The sequence below is a fragment of the Euleptes europaea genome, chromosome 3 (assembly GCF_029931775.1).
Source record: "Euleptes europaea isolate rEulEur1 chromosome 3, rEulEur1.hap1, whole genome shotgun sequence".
NCBI lineage: Eukaryota > Metazoa > Chordata > Lepidosauria > Squamata > Sphaerodactylidae > Euleptes > Euleptes europaea.
In genome coordinates this window covers 104115558-104137722 of record NC_079314.1, presented here as the reverse complement: position 1 = coordinate 104137722, position 22165 = coordinate 104115558, and the positions used below count along the sequence as shown (strand labels likewise).

Sequence of the window (22165 nt, the reverse complement as noted above, 5' to 3'; positions counted from 1 at the left end):
AGATTTAAGTATCCGCAGATGAGGCTACACTTGACTATTAGATGTTGGTCAAAGCGCAAGTAATAGAAACCAACACAGTACTATGTTCTCATGTTCTAGGAGTACATTGCTATTGCTGAACAGCTGGAACAGATTATATACGGTCTTAAAAAGCTTTCTAGGGATGTGAATGATTCTTGCCTCATTTATAAAGTGTGGATCAATGCCATCATGCTGTGATTCTCCACAGGAAGATCACCTGGCATGCATATTTATTTAATTTAGGGCATTTCTAACCCGCTTTTCTCTGCTCACTGCCCCAGGGCAACTTACAATATCCCCCCCCAAATGCACAGAAAACCACCAAATTCCACAAACATAACATGCCATGAACAAACTAATTCAGAAGTCAAAGCACATCGCTGCCCCTGATGAAAACAGTCTCCTCCCCAGGCAGGTACTCACTTATGGCATCCCCATGGCAAATGAAACACATGATCCCGCTCTAGGTCTCCGCTAAAAAGATTCTAGCACTGTATGAATGACACTGTAGGTAGAGGCAAAAATTCACATAGAGGGGGGACTGAGAATGTCTTCATTATCAAGCCCCCTTGCCCGGACCAAGCACACTGGCCCTGCCCTGTTGGACGTGCATCCAACTTGGTGCGGTGCTCTTGGGTACACGGTGTAAGCGCCTGACCGCCATTCCTGTGATCCAGAACATTAGAAAAGCAGCACTACTAATCACATATAGTGTGACTGCTTTATCAGTGTGACTTTAGACTGATTTATGCTGGCTTGTTTTGAATGGCTGCATTTTAAGGATTTTGTTTTACAGTTTTCATTGTAAGCCGCCTCAAACAGGTCCCTAGAGAGGCACCGTGCACAGTCTCCAAATAAACACCTATAATGTGCATGGGCTTAGGCATTGCACCCGCATGAAGCAAATGTCTGTGGGTGGGCCTAGTATGCTTAATGTTAAGTAGGGTGGCGGTAGCAAACTCAATCCTGCTCTCCCTCTACGCATAGTACATGTCACATATACAGGGTTTATGTGATACATACCTGATACACATTGGAGATACTTTAACCTATCCAGGCCCAGGGCCCACGCTTTACTCAACATGGGAACCCCCTTTAATTGATCATACATTATTTTTTGGGCTATCTAGTTAAATCTGTCTTTTTATTCCTTTTCATCCTTTTGCTTTCTTGTGCTTTTTCCCTTTGCCGGCCAAATTTTCCTTACCCCTCTCTCCAAAAGATGATAGCACCATTAGAATAACCAATTTGGGGGAGGGGGAAATCACCACCCATTTTTGAGTTGCAACCCACTCACAGAACTTGGCTCCCAGTGAGTCCAGATTGTGAGAAATGGTGGGTAGGGATTTTCCACCACTAGGCTCTGGCCAAAGGACAGAGGGAGACCAGCCGAACACCCAAGGAAGCCTCGTACCAGGAAGATACTCGAATGAGGTAATGCAGCATTCAGTATCTGGCCACTACAAAAACTTCCAGGTCAGCCTTGCTCACCAGTCTAAGCAATGACGGGATTCTGCTCCTACGATACACCCCTAGTTATTTAAGCATTTGCATACTACCTTCCACATTTTCCTCCACATGCCACAAAATTAGTCCAGATTAACTACTCCCTTTGGGGACTGTGTTGCGTTGTCTTCAAATATTTCACTGTCGGCAACTACTGGATGCATAGTGCCAAACTACCGGACCCATCTTGGGTTACCAGCAGACATACAGCGGCTGTGGGAAATGGCGTCTTGGAAGGGAGGGAGAGAGAAAGAGAGAGAAACCCAAATGGGCATGTAGCTCTCCCACTGGAGAAGGGAGGGCTCCTGTCTCCCCACAAAGCCATCTTCCCACATGGAAAGAGTGCTGGGGGAGTTATTTCCCAATTTACCCGGACCCAACTCTTTAAAAACACTAGCCTGTGGTTTGGCCCTAACAAAATAGGGCTCCCCGTCTTCCAGCATGACTACCTTGCACGACACTCGCTCATACACCCAAGCTAACTTGAGAGGAACTGTGGCTGGCATTCACTAGCTGAAAGCCAATGAGATACACACACATACACCCAAAAGAAGCTGTTGTGGTTTATCTTTCTGAAATGACCCAGCTGACAGAAAAAGACAAGTGGTCCGAGCCATACAGAGACCGGGACAGGTTTGTTGCGCGGATGGCCTCTCTGATAAAAATTCCTCGGAGTAAAAAAAAGAAAAGAAAAAAAACAGCCAACGCTACAGAGATATGGCACCCATAAATACCAGCACCTGGTTATAATTGCAGCCACATATGTTTTACAACATTATTATGAAGTGCCTTGTCAGGCGCATTTGATTTAGAGCGCAGCAAAAGATGGAAAGAGCTCGCAGCTAAAACAGCTTCAGCTGTAAATACTGAAGTGAAAAATGGTTATTCCTAATGAAGGGCATTAATAACATCCGCAAAGAATCAGGAAGACTTAAAAGTCCTGTTGATTATCCAGGAGAAAACACACATGGGCTTAAAAAGAAAACGTTAATGGGCTACAAATCCGACCCCATGCTGTTCTTTCCCACTCCACCCTCTTGCACCAACCCCTGAGGACTCTATATTTATTTCCCCAGAGACTTCCAGTTTAATCTGCAGAGACACAAAGAGCTGCTCATCCATCTTCCAGACAGCTCTCTCTTCTGGAGGACTCTACAAGACAGCGTCTCTTCCCTTTTTTTTGCAACAACCTTAGGGATAAACCAAGCCTTGGTTTGTAGGCATTAGGACTGCCAAGAGCACTGAAGGCAAAGCAGCACCCCCGAATTTAAGGAGCACCCATTCTTTTCTGCAGGTTGGTGCAAGTAACATTCACAAAAGACGAGGTCCCTTAAAAGACCTTAAGAGAAAGCAAATGGAAAGCTTGGGGCTGGCTGCATCACTCGCTGCAGGAAAAGCTGGTTTCCCCTGTCATTGGGGGACCCAGGATCAGCTCTGTATGTAATTTATCTGAAAAACACAACCGTAGAGAGGTTTTAAGTAGATCAGGACCACAGCACTAGGGAAGGGGGCATTTAACTCTGCCCCTCTTGAGTCTTTTCCTTATCAGAAATGGTTCCTTTGGGTTACTTTCAGTGTGTAGGGCGGGAAGAGACAGGAATCCACATTATGACCATCTTTTCCCCCCTCTATCAGTACTTAAAGCAGGTCAGAAGAGGGGGGATTACAAAGGAAAATGCCACCCCTTCCTTAGCACTGCAGCTCTAATTCACACCAGTGGCTGATTCCCCCCCCCCCAGATAAATTATACATATCCAAATATCTGATGGCAGCTCTCCCAATGTCACATGAGGTTTGTGTGTGTGTGTGTGTGTGTGTGTGTGTGTGTGTGTGTGTGTGTGTACGGTTTCCAAGGCAAGAAAAGTAGAGGTGGTTTGTCATTGCCTTCCTCTGCATAGCCACCCTGGTACTCTTTGCTGGTATCTCACCCAATTACTAACCAAGGCTGACCTTGGTAAGCTTCTGAGATCTGAGGAGATCAGGCTAGCCTGGCCTATCCAGGTCAGGGCCATATGAAGTGTGGCCCTCAGAAAAAAAAAAACTGCCTCACACACAAATACGCTGCCTTATACTGAATCAGACCCTTGGTCAATCCAAGTCAGTATTGTCTACTCAGACTGGCAGCAGCTCTCCAGGGTCTCAGGCAGAGGTCTTTCACGTCATCGACTTGCCTAGTCCCTTTAACTTGAGATGTCGGGGATTGAACCTGGAACCTTCTGCATGCCAAGCAGATGCTCTACGACTGAGCCACGGCCCCTCCCCTTTCACGGAGGGTTCCATAGCACCCAGAACCTTCTTTGTAACACGCCTCCTTTGGGAAAATACTCTGAGAGTGTCTAACAGGATCAGCCACTGCATTTACTCAACCTTTAGATGTAGCGATGATTGTTCTCCGACGCCGGCAGGCTTTCGGAAGCTGAGAGGGCTTGTATGCTTGGCAATGAATCTTGGATGACTGCCAGTACCCAGCTTAGCAATTTACAGCAAGCAACACAGTCAAGGGGGGAAAAGTGTTGTTTTGCTTGACGGTCGCAACTGCAATGTTATCTCATGTTTTTAGAAATAAGGGCTTCATAAGAACAAAAGAAAGGCCCTGCTGGATCAGACCAAGGCCCATCAAGTCCAGCAGTCTGTTCACACAGTGGCCAACCGGGTGCCTCTAGGAAGCCACAAACAAGATGACTGAAGCACCATCCTGCCTGTGTTCCAAAGGACTTAATATAACAGGCATGCTCCCCTAATCCTGGAGAGAATAGATATGTGTCATGACTAGTATCCATTTTACACTGTGTGTGTGTTAAGTGTTGTCAAGTCGCTTCCGACTCATGGCGACCCTATGAATCAATGTCATCCAAAATGTCCTATCTTTGACAGCCTTGCTCAGATCTTGCAAATTGAGGGTCGTGGCTTCCTTTATAGAGTCCATCTATCTCTTGTTTGGCCTTCCTCTTTTTCTGCTGCCCTCAACTTTTCCTAGCATGACTGTCTTTTTGAGTGACTCTTGTCGTCTCATAATGTGACCAAAATATGATAGCCTGTTTAGTCATTTTAGCTTCTAGGGTCAGTTCAGGCTTGATTTGATCTATACCCAAATGATTTGTTTTTTTGGCAGTCCACGGTATCTGTAACACTCTCCTCCAACACCACATTTCAAAGGAATCTACTTTCTTCCATTTTAACTAGTAGCCATGCATAGCCCTTTCCTCCATGAACAGGTCCACTCCCCTCTTAAAGCCTTCCAAGTTGGCAGGCATCACCACATCCTGGGGCAGGGAGTTCCCCAATTTAACTATGCGTTTTGTGAAGAAATACTTCTTTTGATGTGTTTTTAGTCTCTCACCCTCCAGCTTCAGCAGATGACCCTGCATTCTAGTGTTATGAGAGAGAAAAGCTTCTCCCTGTCCATTCTCTCCAAACCATGTGTAATTTTGTAGACCTCTATCATGTCTCCCCTTAACCGCCTTCTTTCCAAGCTAAACAGCCCTAAGCATTTTTACTGCTCCTCATAGGGCAGTTGCTCTAGTCCCCTAATCATTTTGGTTGCTCTTTTCTGCATCTTCTCCTGCTTTAATGTTAGGAATTACTGCCCCAACCTAATTCCTCAAAAAGCGGTTTGCCCTGCAATGTCTTGTCTGAACAGTTGCATCGAGCCTAGGCTACCTCACAGGGTTGTTTTGAGGATAAAATTCGATATTACAGTGGATGTCATTCTGCATGGGGAAAAACAGCAGGCTACAAATTAGGAAAATATATGGAATAAGTGGCTTTCGTCCTATCACTCTGCTCAGCAAAGTCTGAAGCCTTCCTCCAGCCTCAACATCCGTCCCCTACTGGAAGGGGCTTTTCTGCCAGAGGTAAAGCCTCTTGTCACCAGAGGAAGGCTTCGCTAAGCAGCATGGCAGGATAAAAACCAACGACAGCCAGTGTAATGGATAAGGATGGAAGAGACCCAAGGTCAAATCTCCTTCACTTTTTTTTGCCGTGAAGTCTCAGCTCACTTATGGTGACCCCTGGTGGGGTTTTCAAGGCGAGAGACATTTGGAGGTGGTTTGCCATTGCCTGCCTCCACGTCATGACCCTGGTATTCCTCAGAGGTCTCCCATCCAAAAACTAGCCAGGGTCAGGGCTGAGAGCATGTGACTGGCCCAAGGTCACCCAGCAAGCTTCCATGGCACGAGTGGGGATATGAACTTGGGTTTCCCAGGTCCTAGTCCGACACCACGCTGCCTCTCCTCAAATCCCTATTCAACCATAAATCTCATGGGACAACCTGCACCAGTCACTCTCAGCCTACCTACTTCGCAGGGTTGTTGTGAAGAGAAAATGGAGGAGGGGGAACCATATATGCTACCCTGGGCTCCTTGGAGGAAGAGCAGATTACAACCGTGATAGATAAACAGAAAGTAATACACACTTAGGTACTGGACTTTAAACACATCTTGATGTTTAAAGACGTATATTTGTCTTGAATTTAGAGTCACTTATATGCATTACGTGTGAATGCTTAAAATTTGGTGACTGCCAATATTCAAATGTGATGTTCCAGAGAAAGAGACACTCCACATCTGATGCAAATGCAGGAACTAGTGCCTCGCTTCCTGAGCCCCTAAAAATCAGAGTGTGAAAATAGATCTCAACCTAATCGAGTACGCTCTAATGAACAGCTTGAGATTTCACACAAGGAGTTGAATCAGACAGAAGAGGCTGATAAGGAGGATCTGCTCACAGAAAGGACTGAGCAAGAGATCAGGAAGGGAATGCAGAAAGAAGAAGGGTTGGTTTTTATATGCCGACTTTCTCTACCACTTAAGGAAGACTCAAACTGGCTTACAATCACTTTCCCTTCCCCTCAACAGACACCCTGTGAGGTAGGTGGGGCTGAGAGAGTGTGACTAGCCCAAGGTCACCCAGCTGGCTTCATGTGTAGGAGCAGGGAAACCAACCCAGTTCACCAGGTTAGCCTCCGCCGCTCATGTGGAGGAGTGGGGAATCAAACCCGGTTCTCCAGATCAGACTCTACCGCTCCAAACCACCGCTCTTAACCACTACACCACTCTGGCTTAGGTCGAACAGGCTTCCAGTGCAGCAAACTTTGAGGCTCTTTCTGAATACCAGCCCTGGGGATGATGGCATTTGTGAGGGGTGGTCTCTCGTCCTTAGATCCTCGGATGATGTGTGTGGAGGTGATGTGTTCTCCCCCCACCCCCGGGTGCCATGTTTCCATTTGGTCATCCATTGGAACCACAAGGGTGGTTTTGGGCTTGGGGGTATGGTGTGGAGTTGAAACAGTGCTTTTTTCTGATGGTTGTGGTGGTGCCATGTTTTTTGCCTTGTTCCTATTACTTCCGGTGTGCAAGATGCTTGATTTCATGTTGGCCATCAGTTTGGAGTATATTTGGCATCGTTGAACAGTGTTGACCGAGGATGTTTTTGTTCGCAGTGGGGTGATTGTTCCGGTTTATTTTGTAGACTGTGGCTCAGTTGCCTATTGGGTTCCCTTTTCAGCTTTTGCTATAGATTAGATTCCGGGGTGTGGAAGAAAGAGGAACAAAAGACAGCCCTCTATACATTTAACCTGGTTTTTTGAAAATGGGAAGGGAAGGAAATTCTGACAGAAAGAAAACTTTAAACAGTTTTTCAATAATAAAATTGTTCTGTCAAACTTATTTCTTATGTCCTTCTATCAAAATCTCCTTTCCCCTGTTATGGCTGTGGTTTTCTCCACTCTGGTTCCCCTCCCCTTTGTTTCCCTCTGTAACATTTTGTTTATAATGTGCTGTTTTTAGGCCTGGATTGGCATCTCTATAGAAAAAATTAATGGAAAAAAAATCCCCTTCCCCTCCCCCATCCAACTATCTTCCGTAGAGCTTTTCCCCCATCCTTGTACCCTTTCACCTTTTGTATTTAATTTTAACGTTAAATTTTAGAGTTAATGTACTCAATAAATCTGGAAGCAAGATGGATATTATATTGGAATGTATTGTTATGTAAGATGTAATAAAGCTAAAGAAAAAAAATGTGATGTTCCGGATGAATTCTGTGAATGTTCCAAAAATATTTCCCTGCTTTTTGCACATACACAACCGAATGGTTGTCAGTTAGACAACTGTCAACATACCAGTCTATCTCTGAGATTACACAGTAAAACTGGCAGGGCGCCCACAGGCACCAAGTCTGAATATTCCAAGCCGCATTTACCATGGAACGTGTCCTCGGGTTTAAGGCCATCTCGTTCCAAAGGCCCTCAAGCAATTTTGATAACTGTAATTGTTTTCTCTTTCAGTAGAATGCATGTTACTTATTTACTTCACTTACACCTTGCCTTTCTCCCCAATGGGCCCCCAAAGTAGCTTACATCATTCCTCCCTCCTCCATTTTATCCTCACAACAATCCAGGGTTGCCAGGTCCCCCTGGGGCCACCAGTGGCGGATGAAGGTGGGCCAGCCAGATCCAGGTTTGGGAACTCCTGGAGATTAGGGGATGGAGCCTGGGCAGGACAGGGATCTCAGTGGAGTTCAATGACATAAGAGTCCGCCATCCCAAAGCATCCATTCACTCCAGGGGAATTGATCGCTGTAGTCTGGAGATAAGCTGTAATTCTGGGAGATCCCCAGGCCCCTACAACAATCTTATGAAGAAGGTTAGGTTGAATGTGTGTGACTGGGCCCAAGGTTTCATAGCATAATGGGGATTCAAACCTGGGTCTCCAAGACCTTAGTCCTAACCATTATACCACACTGGCAACAAAGACCGAATGCAGGTTCATCTGACTAACTGTGTACATCTTCAGAGACCCTGCTCTATATGCTTCCCTTCTCTAAGGAGAGGTGGCCAGCCACCAAAACAGGATCTTTCATGCTGAAGTGCTTCTGTTTTGCGGTAACCACCCCACATCTGATGCTGAGACTTTTAAAATTCCAGTTAATGGGCACGACGTACCGTTTTACCAGGCTTTCCATGGATTTGATTTAACCTGACTTTTTTGTTTCTTAATTTTCAATTTTATTTTTAATTATTTACTGTTTATAGAAGAGGAAGCAGAAGAGTTGGTTTTTATATGCCGACTTTCTCTACCACTTAAGAGAGACTCAAACCGGCTTACAATCACCTTCCCTTCCCCACAACAGACACCCTGTGAGGTAGGTGAGGCTGAGAGAGAGTGACTAGCCCAAGGTCACCCAGCTGGCTTCATGTGTAGGAGTGAAGAAACAAATCCAGTTCACCAGATTAGCGTCCACCGCTCATATGGAGTGGTGGAGAATCAAGCCCGGTTCTCCAGATCAGAGTCCACCGCTCCAAACCACCGCGCTCTTAACCACTACACCACACTTATAGGCCTCTACTGTGCGTACTTTAAGGCTTTTTGTTCTGGTCTTCTATCTGCTTTTACTTGTTTGTAGTCCGCCTTTCTCACTGGGGATCAAGGCGGATTACACAGAATAAGTCAATACAATCAACAGTTTTGTTTAATTAGATTTATACCTTCCCCTCCCCTGGCAGAACCAAGGTGGAACATCCAACTGACAATGCAGTAGCATTTGACTTGCAGAAATCTGGAAGCAAAGTTGAAGTATTAACATGACATATTTAATGAATGCAATTTCATAGTAGGAGCCTACTTACTTACAGCAACAGATAGTACATATTATACAGAATGGTACAGTCTACAGTCCCTAACCCTTACTCCTAATCTCTTTCTGAAGCACACTGTTACAGCGCAGCCCTATTTTCCATGCAAAAGGCCCTCTTGAATAATTCAGTTTTGCATCATTTGCAGAAAGGGTGGGAGCCTGACGATTAAGCCACTAAAGTCTGCAACACATAAATTCCTGCTAAAGGGCAAGGTACCATCAGCTCAAATCTATCCATTTTGTGTAAACTGAATCAGGTCTAGGTACTTACCTTGTAAGGAGATATGGCGAGAATGAAGCTGGATTGTCCTGTTCTGAAAACGCTGGCATGGAACCTCCCATTATCCAGATACGAAAATACAAAAGTAAGATCACCTTCAGATAAGAAGAAGAGACGCCGGGGTCATCACAGAGGGGTGCATAACTTTTTGTGGCCAGCAAACCACAGGATAATACCTGACTTCTCAGAACATACTGCAGACTTGAGGTGTGAGAGCGTACCTTCTTACTTTCTCCAGAATTACTCACTTTTGGCAGCGTTCATGCATTATCCCTGGGGCAGCCACATACAGAATAAGTAATGCCCCAAGACTCTATAGAGACTTAAGCCACATTCACACGTCATGACAAACTTGTGCTTATTTGTGAAGCGGATGAAAGCAACTTGTTTATTGTATGGGCATGCATCCCTCCCTCCTCCCCTATCGTGCACACAGAACAACAGAAAGCTTCCTGGTTTGGGAAGTGCTGAATCAGGCTCCAATGTGTCAGAATGGCTGAATGCAGGTCCCTGTGCAAACTTGATTTAACTGAATCTCAGTTTACACTCAGTTTGCAAGGAGGAAACAAACACCAATTTGTCCAGCATCCACAGTCAGACATCATGTCAAATGGGAATTTGGCTGAAGGCTTCCCGAACCAGGAAACCTCTTTGGTCATGCACGAGAAGAGGATAACATGTGAGCTCAAGGAGCTGCGTTCATGTCCATTATGGATAGAGGTTTATCGTGATATCTGAATGCCTCAGAGGTGTACCATTTTTCAGTACTCTGTCACATCATTTCTAAAACTCACATAGATTCCACATGGCTAAATTCAGTGGTAGGCTTTTAATGATGATCTCACTGCACATTAACAGAGGGAAGGGAGAGTGAGAAAATCTAGCAAAGACCCTACATTATAGAGCTCTTTCTTACCTCACATGCAACAGTGAATTTTCACCAGGAGAGCTAGGGGGGTTAAGGTGTCAGACTAGGACCTGTGGAAAACAGGTTCGAATCCCTAACTCGCACCATGGAAGCTTGCTGGGTGACCTTGGGCCAGTCACACTCTCAGCCTTGACCCTAGCTAGTATTTGGATGGGAGACCAGGAAACACCAGGGTTATGATGTAGAGGCAGGCAATGGCAAATCACCTCCATCTCTTGCCTTGAAAACCCTATGGGGTCACCATAAGTCCGCTTTGACTTGATGGCCAAAAAAAAAAGTTACTGCTCCACACTGTCACCAGACCACTTCTGAGTTCTGAGATATTATCAGCTGTTGGTCCCACATCATCAAGCCTTATTATTGATTAGAAACTTGTGGGGGGAAGGAATTTAAAAGAAAAAGACCATTTGGGTGGTCCAGATACTTCATTCTGTGCCCAGGTCCAAATTCTGCACAACAGAAGAACTGAAAATGCACTCTGTCTCAAGTTGACCACATCTGGCAACAACAGCTGGGCAACAGGGATGCCTTACAGGGGTGACTTGTAACTTCCAGTTTTAGAGATGGCATTTCTCCAACTACCAGAAATTGACAATTAACTACAAGAGAGTGTCCCTGCCACCAACACATTGTTTGCGACTCCTCGAGAAATCACGGCAGGTGACTGATGAGCCACTGTTCAGAACCTAGCCTACCAATTCTATGTTCGTTTTTATGTATTCACAGAGTAAGGTATAGCTATATTAGCTTATTCTTATCTTATGAGGAGATTGCAAGTGGAATAGAACGCACATTTTAAAAAAACCTTAAAAGTGAATAAAAATAGTTTTCAAATTTAATACTTACATAGGTAAGTACCAAGGTAGCCCTCTTTAAAAACGGTCTGGTGGTATACAAGAACTTCTGTTTGTTACTTGCAATCAGATACCTGAAATGTTAAAAAGATATCTATAAAAACAGTTAACAATGGATACCAATTTATTGGCATGAAAATGGAGCTGGACATCCTATTTCAAACAGTTAGCTTGACAGACCAACCAGCACTTGGAAACAGGAGGAACCCCGATTGGCAAGAACAGAAAGAGCTAAATGTCTACCACATTGTGGACTTCCCTGCACATCCTATTCTTTTCACTTCCTGGTTTTCAACTTTTATATTACAGCTCTAAGTAAACAATTGTAATAAGTTGTCCGAATAGATATATGAAAATAACAATGAATATATATTATAAAAGTTTCATTCACAACATTAACCTTCCTCAAGCCGGAAGTTTCAAGGGGCCCAAAACAATCTCTGAAAAAGCACACCCTTTAAAAAAAAACACTTTTTAAATACTATTGGGCTCAGCTTCCGTTCAGCAGCCATTTGGGTTCCATTTAGATCAAGAGTTTTCTTGCTGGCTATGCAATCCTTCCCATCACACATCATATAGCTATCCTGATAGTATCCCGCAGCCAGATTTGGCTATGTAATAACACCAATAAAGCCAAATCAGGGTGAAAACAAGGCCTTAAGAACATAAGAAAAGCCCTGCTGGATCAGACCAAGGCCCATCAAGTCCAGCAGTCTGTTCCCACAGTGGCCAACCAGGTGCCTCTAGGAAGCCCCCAAACAAGACGACTGCAGCAGCACCATCCTGCCTGTGTTCCACGGCACCCAAGATAAGATTAAAGAGGCTGCCCTCTTTAATCTGAACAGAACACTTTCGCCTTCTGCAACAGGTTCACTGAAGTATTAACGAAACAGTGGGTGAAGGAGGGAAGAAAAGGCTAAACAGGTGAGGGGCAAGCAGAACCAGAACAAGAGGGGATTAGTCCTATTAGTTCTTGCATCCCACCCCCACCCCCCCGCCTCTTGTGTCACCTATAATTCATACCAGGAAGAAATCTTTCTGCCAACTGAAGCTTCTGAGATGTTTTTGAAAGGTAGCTGCACATACTACGGCAGTAATCGAACCCAGATGTGTTCCGAGCAAAGTTATGCTACTGCTGTCAGAAGATGAAGAATATGCTCACATTTCTTTGGATTTGGGTTACCATTCCCTTTGGAAGAACAGACACAGAAGTATAAAGAATTTTTCTGCCTGCTTACACTGTAATTTTTTTTTTCATACCCTATCCCAGAAGACTGGCATTTTGTGACATGGTCATCACATATGCTTCCCAATTTGCTTCTGGGTCCAATTCAAGGTGCTGGTATTGTTCTTTGAAACCTTGAGGCCGGCACACCTGAAGGGCAGCCTTCTCCCATGGAAGACTATGACGCGGATGCCAGCGGATTGTCAGTCAGTCCAGGATAACACCATCAGAAAAGTCCTCTGCTACTTAGAAAAGTGTAGTTTATTTTACAGTGCAAAGATATAATACAAATACTTGTCACACTCTCTCCGCTCATAACATTCCACACTGAGCTTCAGTTTCACTCCATTATATACACTTGATGGTCGCAGCCACCAATCACAGCAGATGCCTAGTCATCATGACATTGCTCATGCATTGCATCAGCCTACTGGTCATAACCGGATCAGGCCAGGTCCCTCTAGCTCTCCAGGGAGTTTCCAGGCTGATTGCATCATTTCAGATCCATCTGATCTACCATGCACCTGTCAAACTAATCTGACAGCCTTGCAATATCGACAGACTACCTATTCGCTCCAGTCATCATCAAAGGCTGTGCTTAAGGAGCCCTACCATCTGAGGTGGCAACCCAAGAAAGGGCCTTCTTGGTCAGGGCACCAAAACTTTGGAACTCCCTCCCCAGGGAACTTCATCTTCTCCCTCTATAATTCTCTTCCACCGGCAGGTAAATACTTTTTTGTTTTATTTGCCATATCCCCAATTTCTGTTATTGGCCTTCCTCACTGATTGCGTTATGTGTGTATATATGTTTTTACTGAATAGTTTATTTTATATATACTTTTGTTTTAAATGCCATTTTAATGTTGAAATGTTGTAGCGTTTTGATGGTCACCACCTTGGGGACCCCATTTGGGGGATAGGTAGCATAGAAATGTTTCTAATAAATAAATATGTATCATAGAATCATAGAGGTGGAAGGGACCACCAGGATCATCTAGTCCAACCCCCTGCACAATGCAGGAAATTCCAAACTACGCCCCCACACCCCCAGTGACCCCCTACTCCATGCCCATAAGATGGCCAAGATGCCCTGCCTCTCATGATCTGCCTAAGATGTGTTTTTAATTGTGCTTCTGTTCCAGCTTAAATATGAAGAAAAGCTTTCTGTGGTGACAAAGAAACAGGGAAATGTCCATATCAGTTGGGACTAAAATTCAGCAGCATAAATGGGAATTTAATCCACTGGACTGTAGAAAAGGCAATCAGACTGTGCTATTCTGAGGCAAAAGGTAAAGATGTGATTTGCACATATTACACCCTGACCCGGTGGTTCAAGGCAAACTTTTGACTTATATCTTCTGTTTTGTTTTGTTTTAAAAAGAGAGAGGTTACTCTATTTCCCAGGTTGAAAAGAAAGAAAATGTCAAAAGCAGATTTTTGATCTACATTTCTGTGGCAGACAAAAAAACAACAACCTAGCAAGCCTTATAATGTGAAGAAAAGTCCTCTACGCTAACGAAGGAACAAAGACAAAACCCGCATGAGGCCGGATTAGAATTTAACCATCAAAGAGAACATGGAAGGCCTGGATGCATTCCAGAAAGTACATTGTCTAATTAAAACATTCTTACGAACCTCATGTTATCAAAAATAAGCCTCATGCCACGTGGAAAGCTGCATTACCTCAAGCCCTTTACATCTATTTATTCATAAATGTCAGTAGCTGAGCCCGGTGTCCAAGTTAAATGCCAAGCGAGTCTAAAAGGGGGCTAATACAGAAAAGGCACAAAGTTCCTCCCCAGCCCCTGCTGATTTTGGTCTGACTACAATTCTCTTTAAAAAGCCAAATACTGAAGTGGCCTTCAGTATTTCACCTTGGCTGTGATGCGAAGCCCCTGGAGGGAATGTACAGCTGATTAAATTAACCTGAGAGCAGGGCCTTGACCCCCCCTTTTGTCTGCTTATCTAATGGGCCAGAAGAAAGAGCAGCCTAAAAAATCCCATTTTTATCAACAAAACCCATTAAAAGCTGAAGAGAGCGAAGCCAACTTTCTTAGTCCGGTCCTGCCAAATAGCAGAGCACAAGCAATACAGAGGTTGCATTCACATGGTGAGAATTCCCTGCTTCCCTGGCATCGCCACCACCAACACAATAGAGCATCCACATGCAAGTTTGTGTCTAACTGCCTTTATTAATGTTTGACTTGCATTTTTCCTTCCCCGAGTCACTACTCATACCGCAGACCTGCATCTGGGTTTAGCTGTTCCTGCCTGGCCCCAACGCTCTGTCACCTCGAGGATCAACGTTGAAAAATGTTTAACCGCTCACCATAACTACATGACAAACATTTCCAAAATGCATCTTTCACTGACCAGCGGTCCTTTTTTTTTTTTTTTTTTTTAAGGAAGATGGGAAAGGCAGCTAGCGCTACTCAAATTAGGGAATGGAAAAAAAACCAAAAAACATTTATACTGGGGATTTTTGTCCATGCCAGCTTCCCCACATGTCAGCATGTTAATAACTTGGTCACTTCCTTTTCTAAAATGCCTTACAGGGGGGAAAAGCCATAATCACAACAAACAATGAATGCAGAAAACGCTTCATAAAGTGAAGATTTCTCTCCTGTAGTTCAAACGGAGGCCAAGACAGATATCTGGCAGCTCTGGTTTCCTGAAAAGGAGACTTCATTACAAAAAGCAAATGACGTCATCGCTGCTCCAAGACCCTTTCACAGCTGAAGACAGCAGGGTAGGTGGCCCAATAAAACTCAAGGCTGCTGTGCAAGTTTACAGGAGTGTTAAAAGTCACTGGTACCACACGGAGTTCCGCAAATCAAAACAAACTCTCAGAAGACCAGACAGCTTGTCTTTGTTAAAAGGGGAAAAAACCAAGAGGCACCATTCATACAAACAGAGAGGCTTGACAGACACTTGAAATGCAATCAGACAACAGCCTGCTCCACATGGCAAGACTACAGGAACCGGTGAACAGTGGCCTGCAAAGCTGGAAAGACACTTTTTGCAGATATGAATGCCTGTCAGTTATGTGGATAGGGTTGCCAACCTCCAGGTACTTTCAAAAAACCACAGCACCAGCTCAACTTATAATATTTTTTACCAAGTAGGTAATAACTTCAGATAGAAATAACAGAATGAATGAAAAATAAATGGGTTACTTCACCACAATTACATACAAATAATTTCTGTGAATAAGTAATTAATAGTCCATGGGTTCCACGACCTCAACACAAGATATCCAATATCTGGAAATATAAAGTCCAAAACGAAGGTGTCCAATATCTGGGAAATACTAATCCATCAAAATGTAATTCAAACAGAAAACATAATCCAAAGTCCAGCCCAGAGAGATCTGTTCACCTAGAGAAAATGGCTGCTTTGGCCATTGGACTCTATGGCATTGAAAATCAAACCCCGCCCTCCTCAGGCTCCGCCCCAAAAATCTCCCATTGGTGGCAAAGAGGGACCTGGCAACCCTATATGTGGATCAGGGTGGCATACATTGTTCTCCTCTCCTTCATCTTATCCTGACAACTGTTATGATAAAGAGTTGCAAGATCCCTTGAGTAACAGGGTAGGGTTTATTGAATAATCAATAAATAAACTATGTAGTCTGGAGATCAGCTATAATTCTAGATCTCCAGCCCCCACTGGTGGAAGAAGAAGAAGAGGAGGAGGAGTTGGTTTTTATATGCCAACTTTCTCTATCACTTAAGGCAGAATCAAACCGGCTTACAATCCCCTTTCCTTCCCCTCCCCACAACAGATACCCTGTGAGGTAGGTGGGGCTGAGAGAGCTCTAACAGAGCTGTAACTTGTCCAAGGTCACCCAGCTGGCTTTGTGTAAAGGAGTGGGGAAACAAATCCAGTTCGCCAGATTAGCCTCCGTTGCTCATGTGGAGGAGTGGGGAATCAAACCTGGTTCTCCAGGTCAGAGTCCACTGCTCCAAACCACTGTTCCTAACCACTACGCCATGCTGGCTCCCGTGTCTGTATGGAATGGAGGGAAGAAGAGATTTCTTCCTCATGCCAAGCATCCCGCCAGCTGGTCAAACAAGGCAAAGCAGGGTTAGAAGCCCTTAGCCACTCTGAGGCAGTTTCTTCTATTCGTACAAAGCCAGGTGCACCAACTGCAAATTATGACTTCAGGGATTTCAATCTGCTCTCTTCCTTTCCTAGAAAACATACTCATGTGTGTTCCAGAGAGGCGGCTTTATTAGTAACCCCCCAACACACAAGCCCAGGCTAGCCTGATCTCGTCAGATCTCAGAAGCTAAACAGGGTTGACCTTGGCAAGTATTTGCATGGTAGACCTCCAAGGAATACCAACGTTGTGACACAGAGGCAAACACCTCTGAACCACCTCTTGCCTTGAAAACCCCACCAGGGATTGCCATAAGTCAGATGTGATTTGATGGCAAACAACAACAACAAGAACGACACAGAGACACCACATTAGTGGTGATCTCCTCTACCCTGTGCCTTCTGGAAAAGAATCTCTCCTCTCCCTCTCTGATTTTATTCTGCATCTTTAAGCTCTCCAGCGTTTAAAATCAAGTTAAACAAATTCCTCAGTGTAAGGTATTTTGGAACTAGCATTGTAGCCAGACACACAAGGTTATGCTCAGGTGGTTAGAGTTTTAGGGAATGGCAATGCTATTTCCAGTGCTTCAGATTACCGCAATCCAGATGTGTGGCCATTTCAGAGCAGGGCTAATTATGTAGCTTAGATTGCAGGCTTCTTGAAATGTGCTAAGGTATGTACATATGGGGAGGGTAACTGGTTTGCCCCGGGACATCTCCCATGTTCCCAGTTGGACACTACAGCTCCCATCTGCCAAGACAAAGGACCAGAACTCAACAGTTCTGTGTTCCAGAAGGAACAACAAACATTAGTGAAATCCCACTTGCTGGACAATCGCAGAAAGTAGTCAATTGGAATCCCGTTCTGCAAAGACCTCCACCAATTTTTGATGAAAAGGGACCCAACAGGAACCATGCTTTCTCCATTAGCCGTTCCAGGGAATGTCTGTCTGATGCAGTCCTCAACTATCTAATCCTCCTTAAAACCTCCCTCAGTTAATGGCTATCAGCCATCCCAAACGCACCAACAGCACATTAGGAAACCAGTCTTAGGCAGTTCATGCACGGGAGTTTTACCTGAGGTTTGTTGCTCGCTGGACCCACACTTTCCTGTTGGGAGTCTATGCACTAGCAGTCTCCAAGCTCAAATCAGGAAGTATTTGAATCCCCACCCTTGAAATGCTGCTTTGTAACGGGCTGTAGTGAGACAAAAGTTCCCCCCCCCTGAAACCCAACTGCCTCATAAAAAAGCATTTAAAGAGCATTTTAAGAACATAAACAAAGGAGCTATTTGAAAGGAATATGGGGAGAAACCCAACCCTCATTTTTAAAAGCCTTCTGCTCAGAAAGAACTCTAAGAAAACAGGAAGCATTTGAATCCCCGCCCCTTGACATGCTGCTTTGTAACTGGCGGTCTAATTGCTGTGAGAGAAACCAAGCCTCTGTGTCCCACGCTTTGCCTTATGCATGGGGATTTCAAGCAGGCTGAGCTCAGGGGAGAGGGAATAATTGGGTTAACAGAAGGACAGGAAGTCCCGGGATTTGTGAGGGCTGGCAGCGAATTGATAATGCATCCTATACAGGACGGTTTAATCCGCAGTCCCTTTCACTTCGTAAAGTGCAGCAAACCCTACAAATAACCCTATGTATAAGCAGCTGACTTTAATAAACAGACCCTAGAGAGATGGAATCAAATGGTTTATGCTACTCTGAATTCACAAATCAGCTCTTTCCAAAAAGACTGGGAGGGACAAGCTGTGAGTTGGGTGGGAGCCTGTAAACCTTGTTCAGCTGCTGGAACAGTTGGCAAAGTACTCTGAACTAGCTCTCCAGGCCCCAAAGCATCTCTTCACTTCCCACACACTCTCAACACCAAGGAAAATAGGCTTCATTTGCAAAACAGAAATTATGTGGGTTGGGTTAGAAAGACACTATGTTATTAAATATTTACTGACAAGATAAGCAGTGCCGAAGATGTCTAGGCTAGCGGCAGCCTTCTGGTACGATTCTAAAATGTAACGAATTCTGCACTAAATTGCGCACAGCCGTCACCCACACCATCTGCTTTTCTCCACTAAGACACAATCACATGTATGGTTTCTTTAGGCCTGGAGTGGTCATTGAGACCATACGCAGAAAAAATAATTGACTCCTGCCTAAAAATTCAGATTCTTAATAAAAGCAGGGTGTGAAAACATTTTGTCTTCCCTCTTTTGTTCTCAAGAAGAGTTGGTTTTTATACCCCACTTTTCTCTACCGTAAGGAGTCTCGAAGCGGTTTACAATCGCCTTCGCCCCCCGCCCCCGGAACAGACACCTTGTGAGGTAGGTGGGGCTGAGAGAATTGGAAGAGAACTGTGACTAGCCCAAGGTCACCCAGCAGGCTTCACATTCAAGCTGGCAACAAATTTTGAACCCAGAAGCAGGAGTTCAGCTGATTTACTGCCATCAAGCTTCAGCCAAAGCAAGGAACTACTGCAAAGAAAATGAAAAAACCTATAGAAATTTTTTTTAAAAAACCTCCCCCACAAGGTATTTTAGCAAACAGCAGTCCACATGCATAGTTTTCTATAATGAAAGTCTTAAATGAACAAGATCCATGTGCCTCAAAATCAATGACTTCTGTAATGTTCATTCTTTTTAGGTCTCCTGAACACAACACACAAGAGGAAATAAAAGGTTCATATAGACAGGAAATAATATCCCTAACATTATCAGTGCTACAGTATTCAGGATTCAAGTGCCTTGTCAAAGTGAAATGGGAGGTGGGGGGAAACATAAACATCCTTCAAGAGCTTAATGACCTTTTTTAATTCATACACAGAGATGCAGGTGGGAAGGATTGCTATTTGATCAACATTCAAAACTACGCTGAACACTCACCAGGCATTGTAATACCAGTAAGCAAGGTCAGCAGGAGAAACAGGAAGCTGGAACTTTAAGTGGATCTCCTGACTAAAAGCAAAACTCACATGTCAATCGTGCTCTGAACATCAGATTCTTGTCTCTTCCTCCCGCCCCCAGGAAATCTCATGGCCAACTGGCATCAATCACTTAATAAGTCAACAGCATTACCTGACTGGACCAGGGTATAGTTATAGGGCTCCTTCACCATCTACCCAACTTGCAGCCCCGCTAAACTGCAGTTTGAACACATCTTGGTGCAGTTTCGCTGAGCTCTGCCATTTCAGATGAAGGGGCCAGAAACTCTATGGTAAGATTACTACAGTGTTTCTGGTGTTTGCAAGAGCTACCCTTATCACTTACAGGTAGCTCGAGGAATTGTTAAGAACTCTATGGTCAGAATTTTCTGTAAGTACCCGAGGCCTTTTCTTTTACATTCTTCTCCCCAGGATGATGGTGCCCCCCCCTTTGCCCCCGTTTCCACCTGCTGATCAGCTGAGCATTGGCATGCAATAGCTGTAATTGACACTGAGATCTCCCACCATAAACAGGTAAATGGGAAGCCATTTACCTGCTTGTGGTGTAACATCCAGGTCTGTTGGCACAGCAGGTGATACAAGGATGTGTAATTCCAAATCAAGAAAAGGGGACCACAGCCCATCATAGACGGGGCCCAAGAACTCATCTTTGGCATCTCCAGGTAAAGGGAACTCAAGCAGCAGGCCTGGGGGAAGCCCTCTAATTTATATTCTCTGCTTTTGTACAGTTGCAGGGTTTTAGAATTAGGCCATGTTTGGAAAAACTACAGCTCTCATCAAATAGCTTTTGACAAGGAACCACAATTGCTTGGCTCTTCGGTTCCAAACAGGGCTGATACAAAACCTGAAAGCTATTTCCACTGGTATTGTTTAAAATGAAAGCCCTCCCAATTTTCCACCAGCCATTATCCACTCCAGAAGCAGCTAAATGGAGGCCAGTGCCAAAGTCATTAGGAGAACAGCCCCTTCCTGTCCAGAAGAAAGCTCTAATCCAGGGGTCCTCAAACTTTTTAAACAGGGGGCCAATGCACTGTCCCTCAAACACTGTTGGGGGCCGGGCTATAGTTTGAAAAAAACATGAATAAATTCCCCGCGTGTGCGGGGGAGGAGGAGGAGGCGCGAGGGGGCTCTCCTGAAAAGCATCCTCCTCCAGAGCCCGGACCTTCCCTCTTCGCTCTGGGGCTCGGCCTTCCCTCGGCAGACAAGACCTTACCCCTGCCCCGGCCTCCCTTGCCCTCTCCGCACGCATGCACAGAGGCGAGTTAATGGGGAATAAAGAGGCTGGAGTCCCCGGCAAGTGCCTGTGCCTTACAAATGTAGTGGTTAAGAGTGGCGTTTTGGAGCGGGGACTCTGATCTAGAGAACCTGGGTTGATTCCCCACTCCTCCACATGAGCAGCGGAGGCTAATCTGGTGAACCTGGTTGGTTTCCCCACCCCTACACACAAAGCCAGCTGGCTGACCTTGGGCAAGTTACAGCTCTGTTAGAGCTCTCTCAGCCCCACCTGCCTCACAGGGCGTCTGTTGTGGGAGGGTATGGGAAGGGGCTTGTAAGGCAATCTGAGTCTCCCTTTAGTGGTAGAGAAAGTCGGCATATAAAAACCAAGGCCATTTATGCACGGGAGGTTTTGCCTTGGATTTGCCGCTCTTCAGATGCACATTTTCCCCATCCGAATTCTCCAAACTCTGCCCGGGGGTGGGGGGAGCTTAGTTCTGAGAATTCGGATGGGGAAAATGTGCATCTGGAGAGCGGGAAATCCAAGGCAAAACCTCCTGTGCATAAATGGCTACTAGTCTTTTTCTTCTTCTCCCTGGAGGTATGCCCAGCCCCCCCCCCAAGGGGCCCCCTACAATTACCTCCAGGTAACAAGGATAGCCCCGGGAGGAGAGAGAGAACGCTGCCCGACTAGGAACGCCAGGGCCACGTTGGGCTGCATCGTGGAGGGCCCGAAGGACCAGGCGCAACTGCATGGAGCTCGAGGAGGCCAGGCCCAGGCAGCCACAAAGCTAGGCAATGGGTGAAGTCTTCTGGTGGGGCGTGCTGCGGAAGAGAAGGGGGCGACCGGGCCCAGGAAAGTGGGTTTTGGCCCTGGGAGGGAGAGGGTGAAGGGGGCGACTGGGTAGCGTGTGAGGCGGCAAGACGCCTTGTGTGCCCAGGAAAGGGGGTTTTGGGCCGGGGAGGGTGGGAGGGAGAGGGCGAAGGGGGCGACTGGGTGTTGCACAAGGCGGCAAGACGCCCCACTTGCCCAGGAAAGGGAGTTTTGGGCTGGAGAGGGAGAAGGGAAGGGGGCAACTGGGGTGGAAGGGAGGCTTCCGGCTGGGCGCATGCGGCCAGGAAGCCCAGAAAAGCTCTGGGGAGGGGGGCAAGGGGGGACTGGCTTTCTTGGTCCCCGGGCCGGACAAAAGCCCTCCGGGGGCCGGATCCGGCCCCCGGGCCGTAGTTTGAGGACCCCTGCTCTAATCTGACATTCTGATCTATGAAACTCCCGGCTGCCTGGCCTTCTCGGAGATGCTTGAACGGTACTCCGGAATAGCAAGGAGTTCCCCTCCTTTCTTTTTATTTGGAAAAGCTCTGCTGTTTCTGTAAACAGTTTTGAGAATGATTTCCTCCTTATTATTTTTTTAAAATGGCAGATACAATTCCATTCATGATCTCGAAAGAGATAAAAAAAAGATTC

General features: G+C 45.5%; 1 protein-coding gene across 1 annotated transcript in view; it reads right to left on the bottom strand.

The window, feature by feature from the left end:
* TMTC1 (transmembrane O-mannosyltransferase targeting cadherins 1) overlaps positions 1–22165 on the bottom strand; it is a 183701-nt gene that overhangs the window by 117402 nt on the left and 44134 nt on the right. The window contains exons 6-7 of the mRNA XM_056846824.1: positions 11214–11295; positions 9431–9534 (exon numbers count right to left, since the gene is read on the bottom strand). Of these exons, the coding sequence (XP_056702802.1) occupies positions 9431–9534; positions 11214–11295 (186 nt within the window). The remainder of the gene's footprint in view (positions 1–9430; positions 9535–11213; positions 11296–22165) is intronic.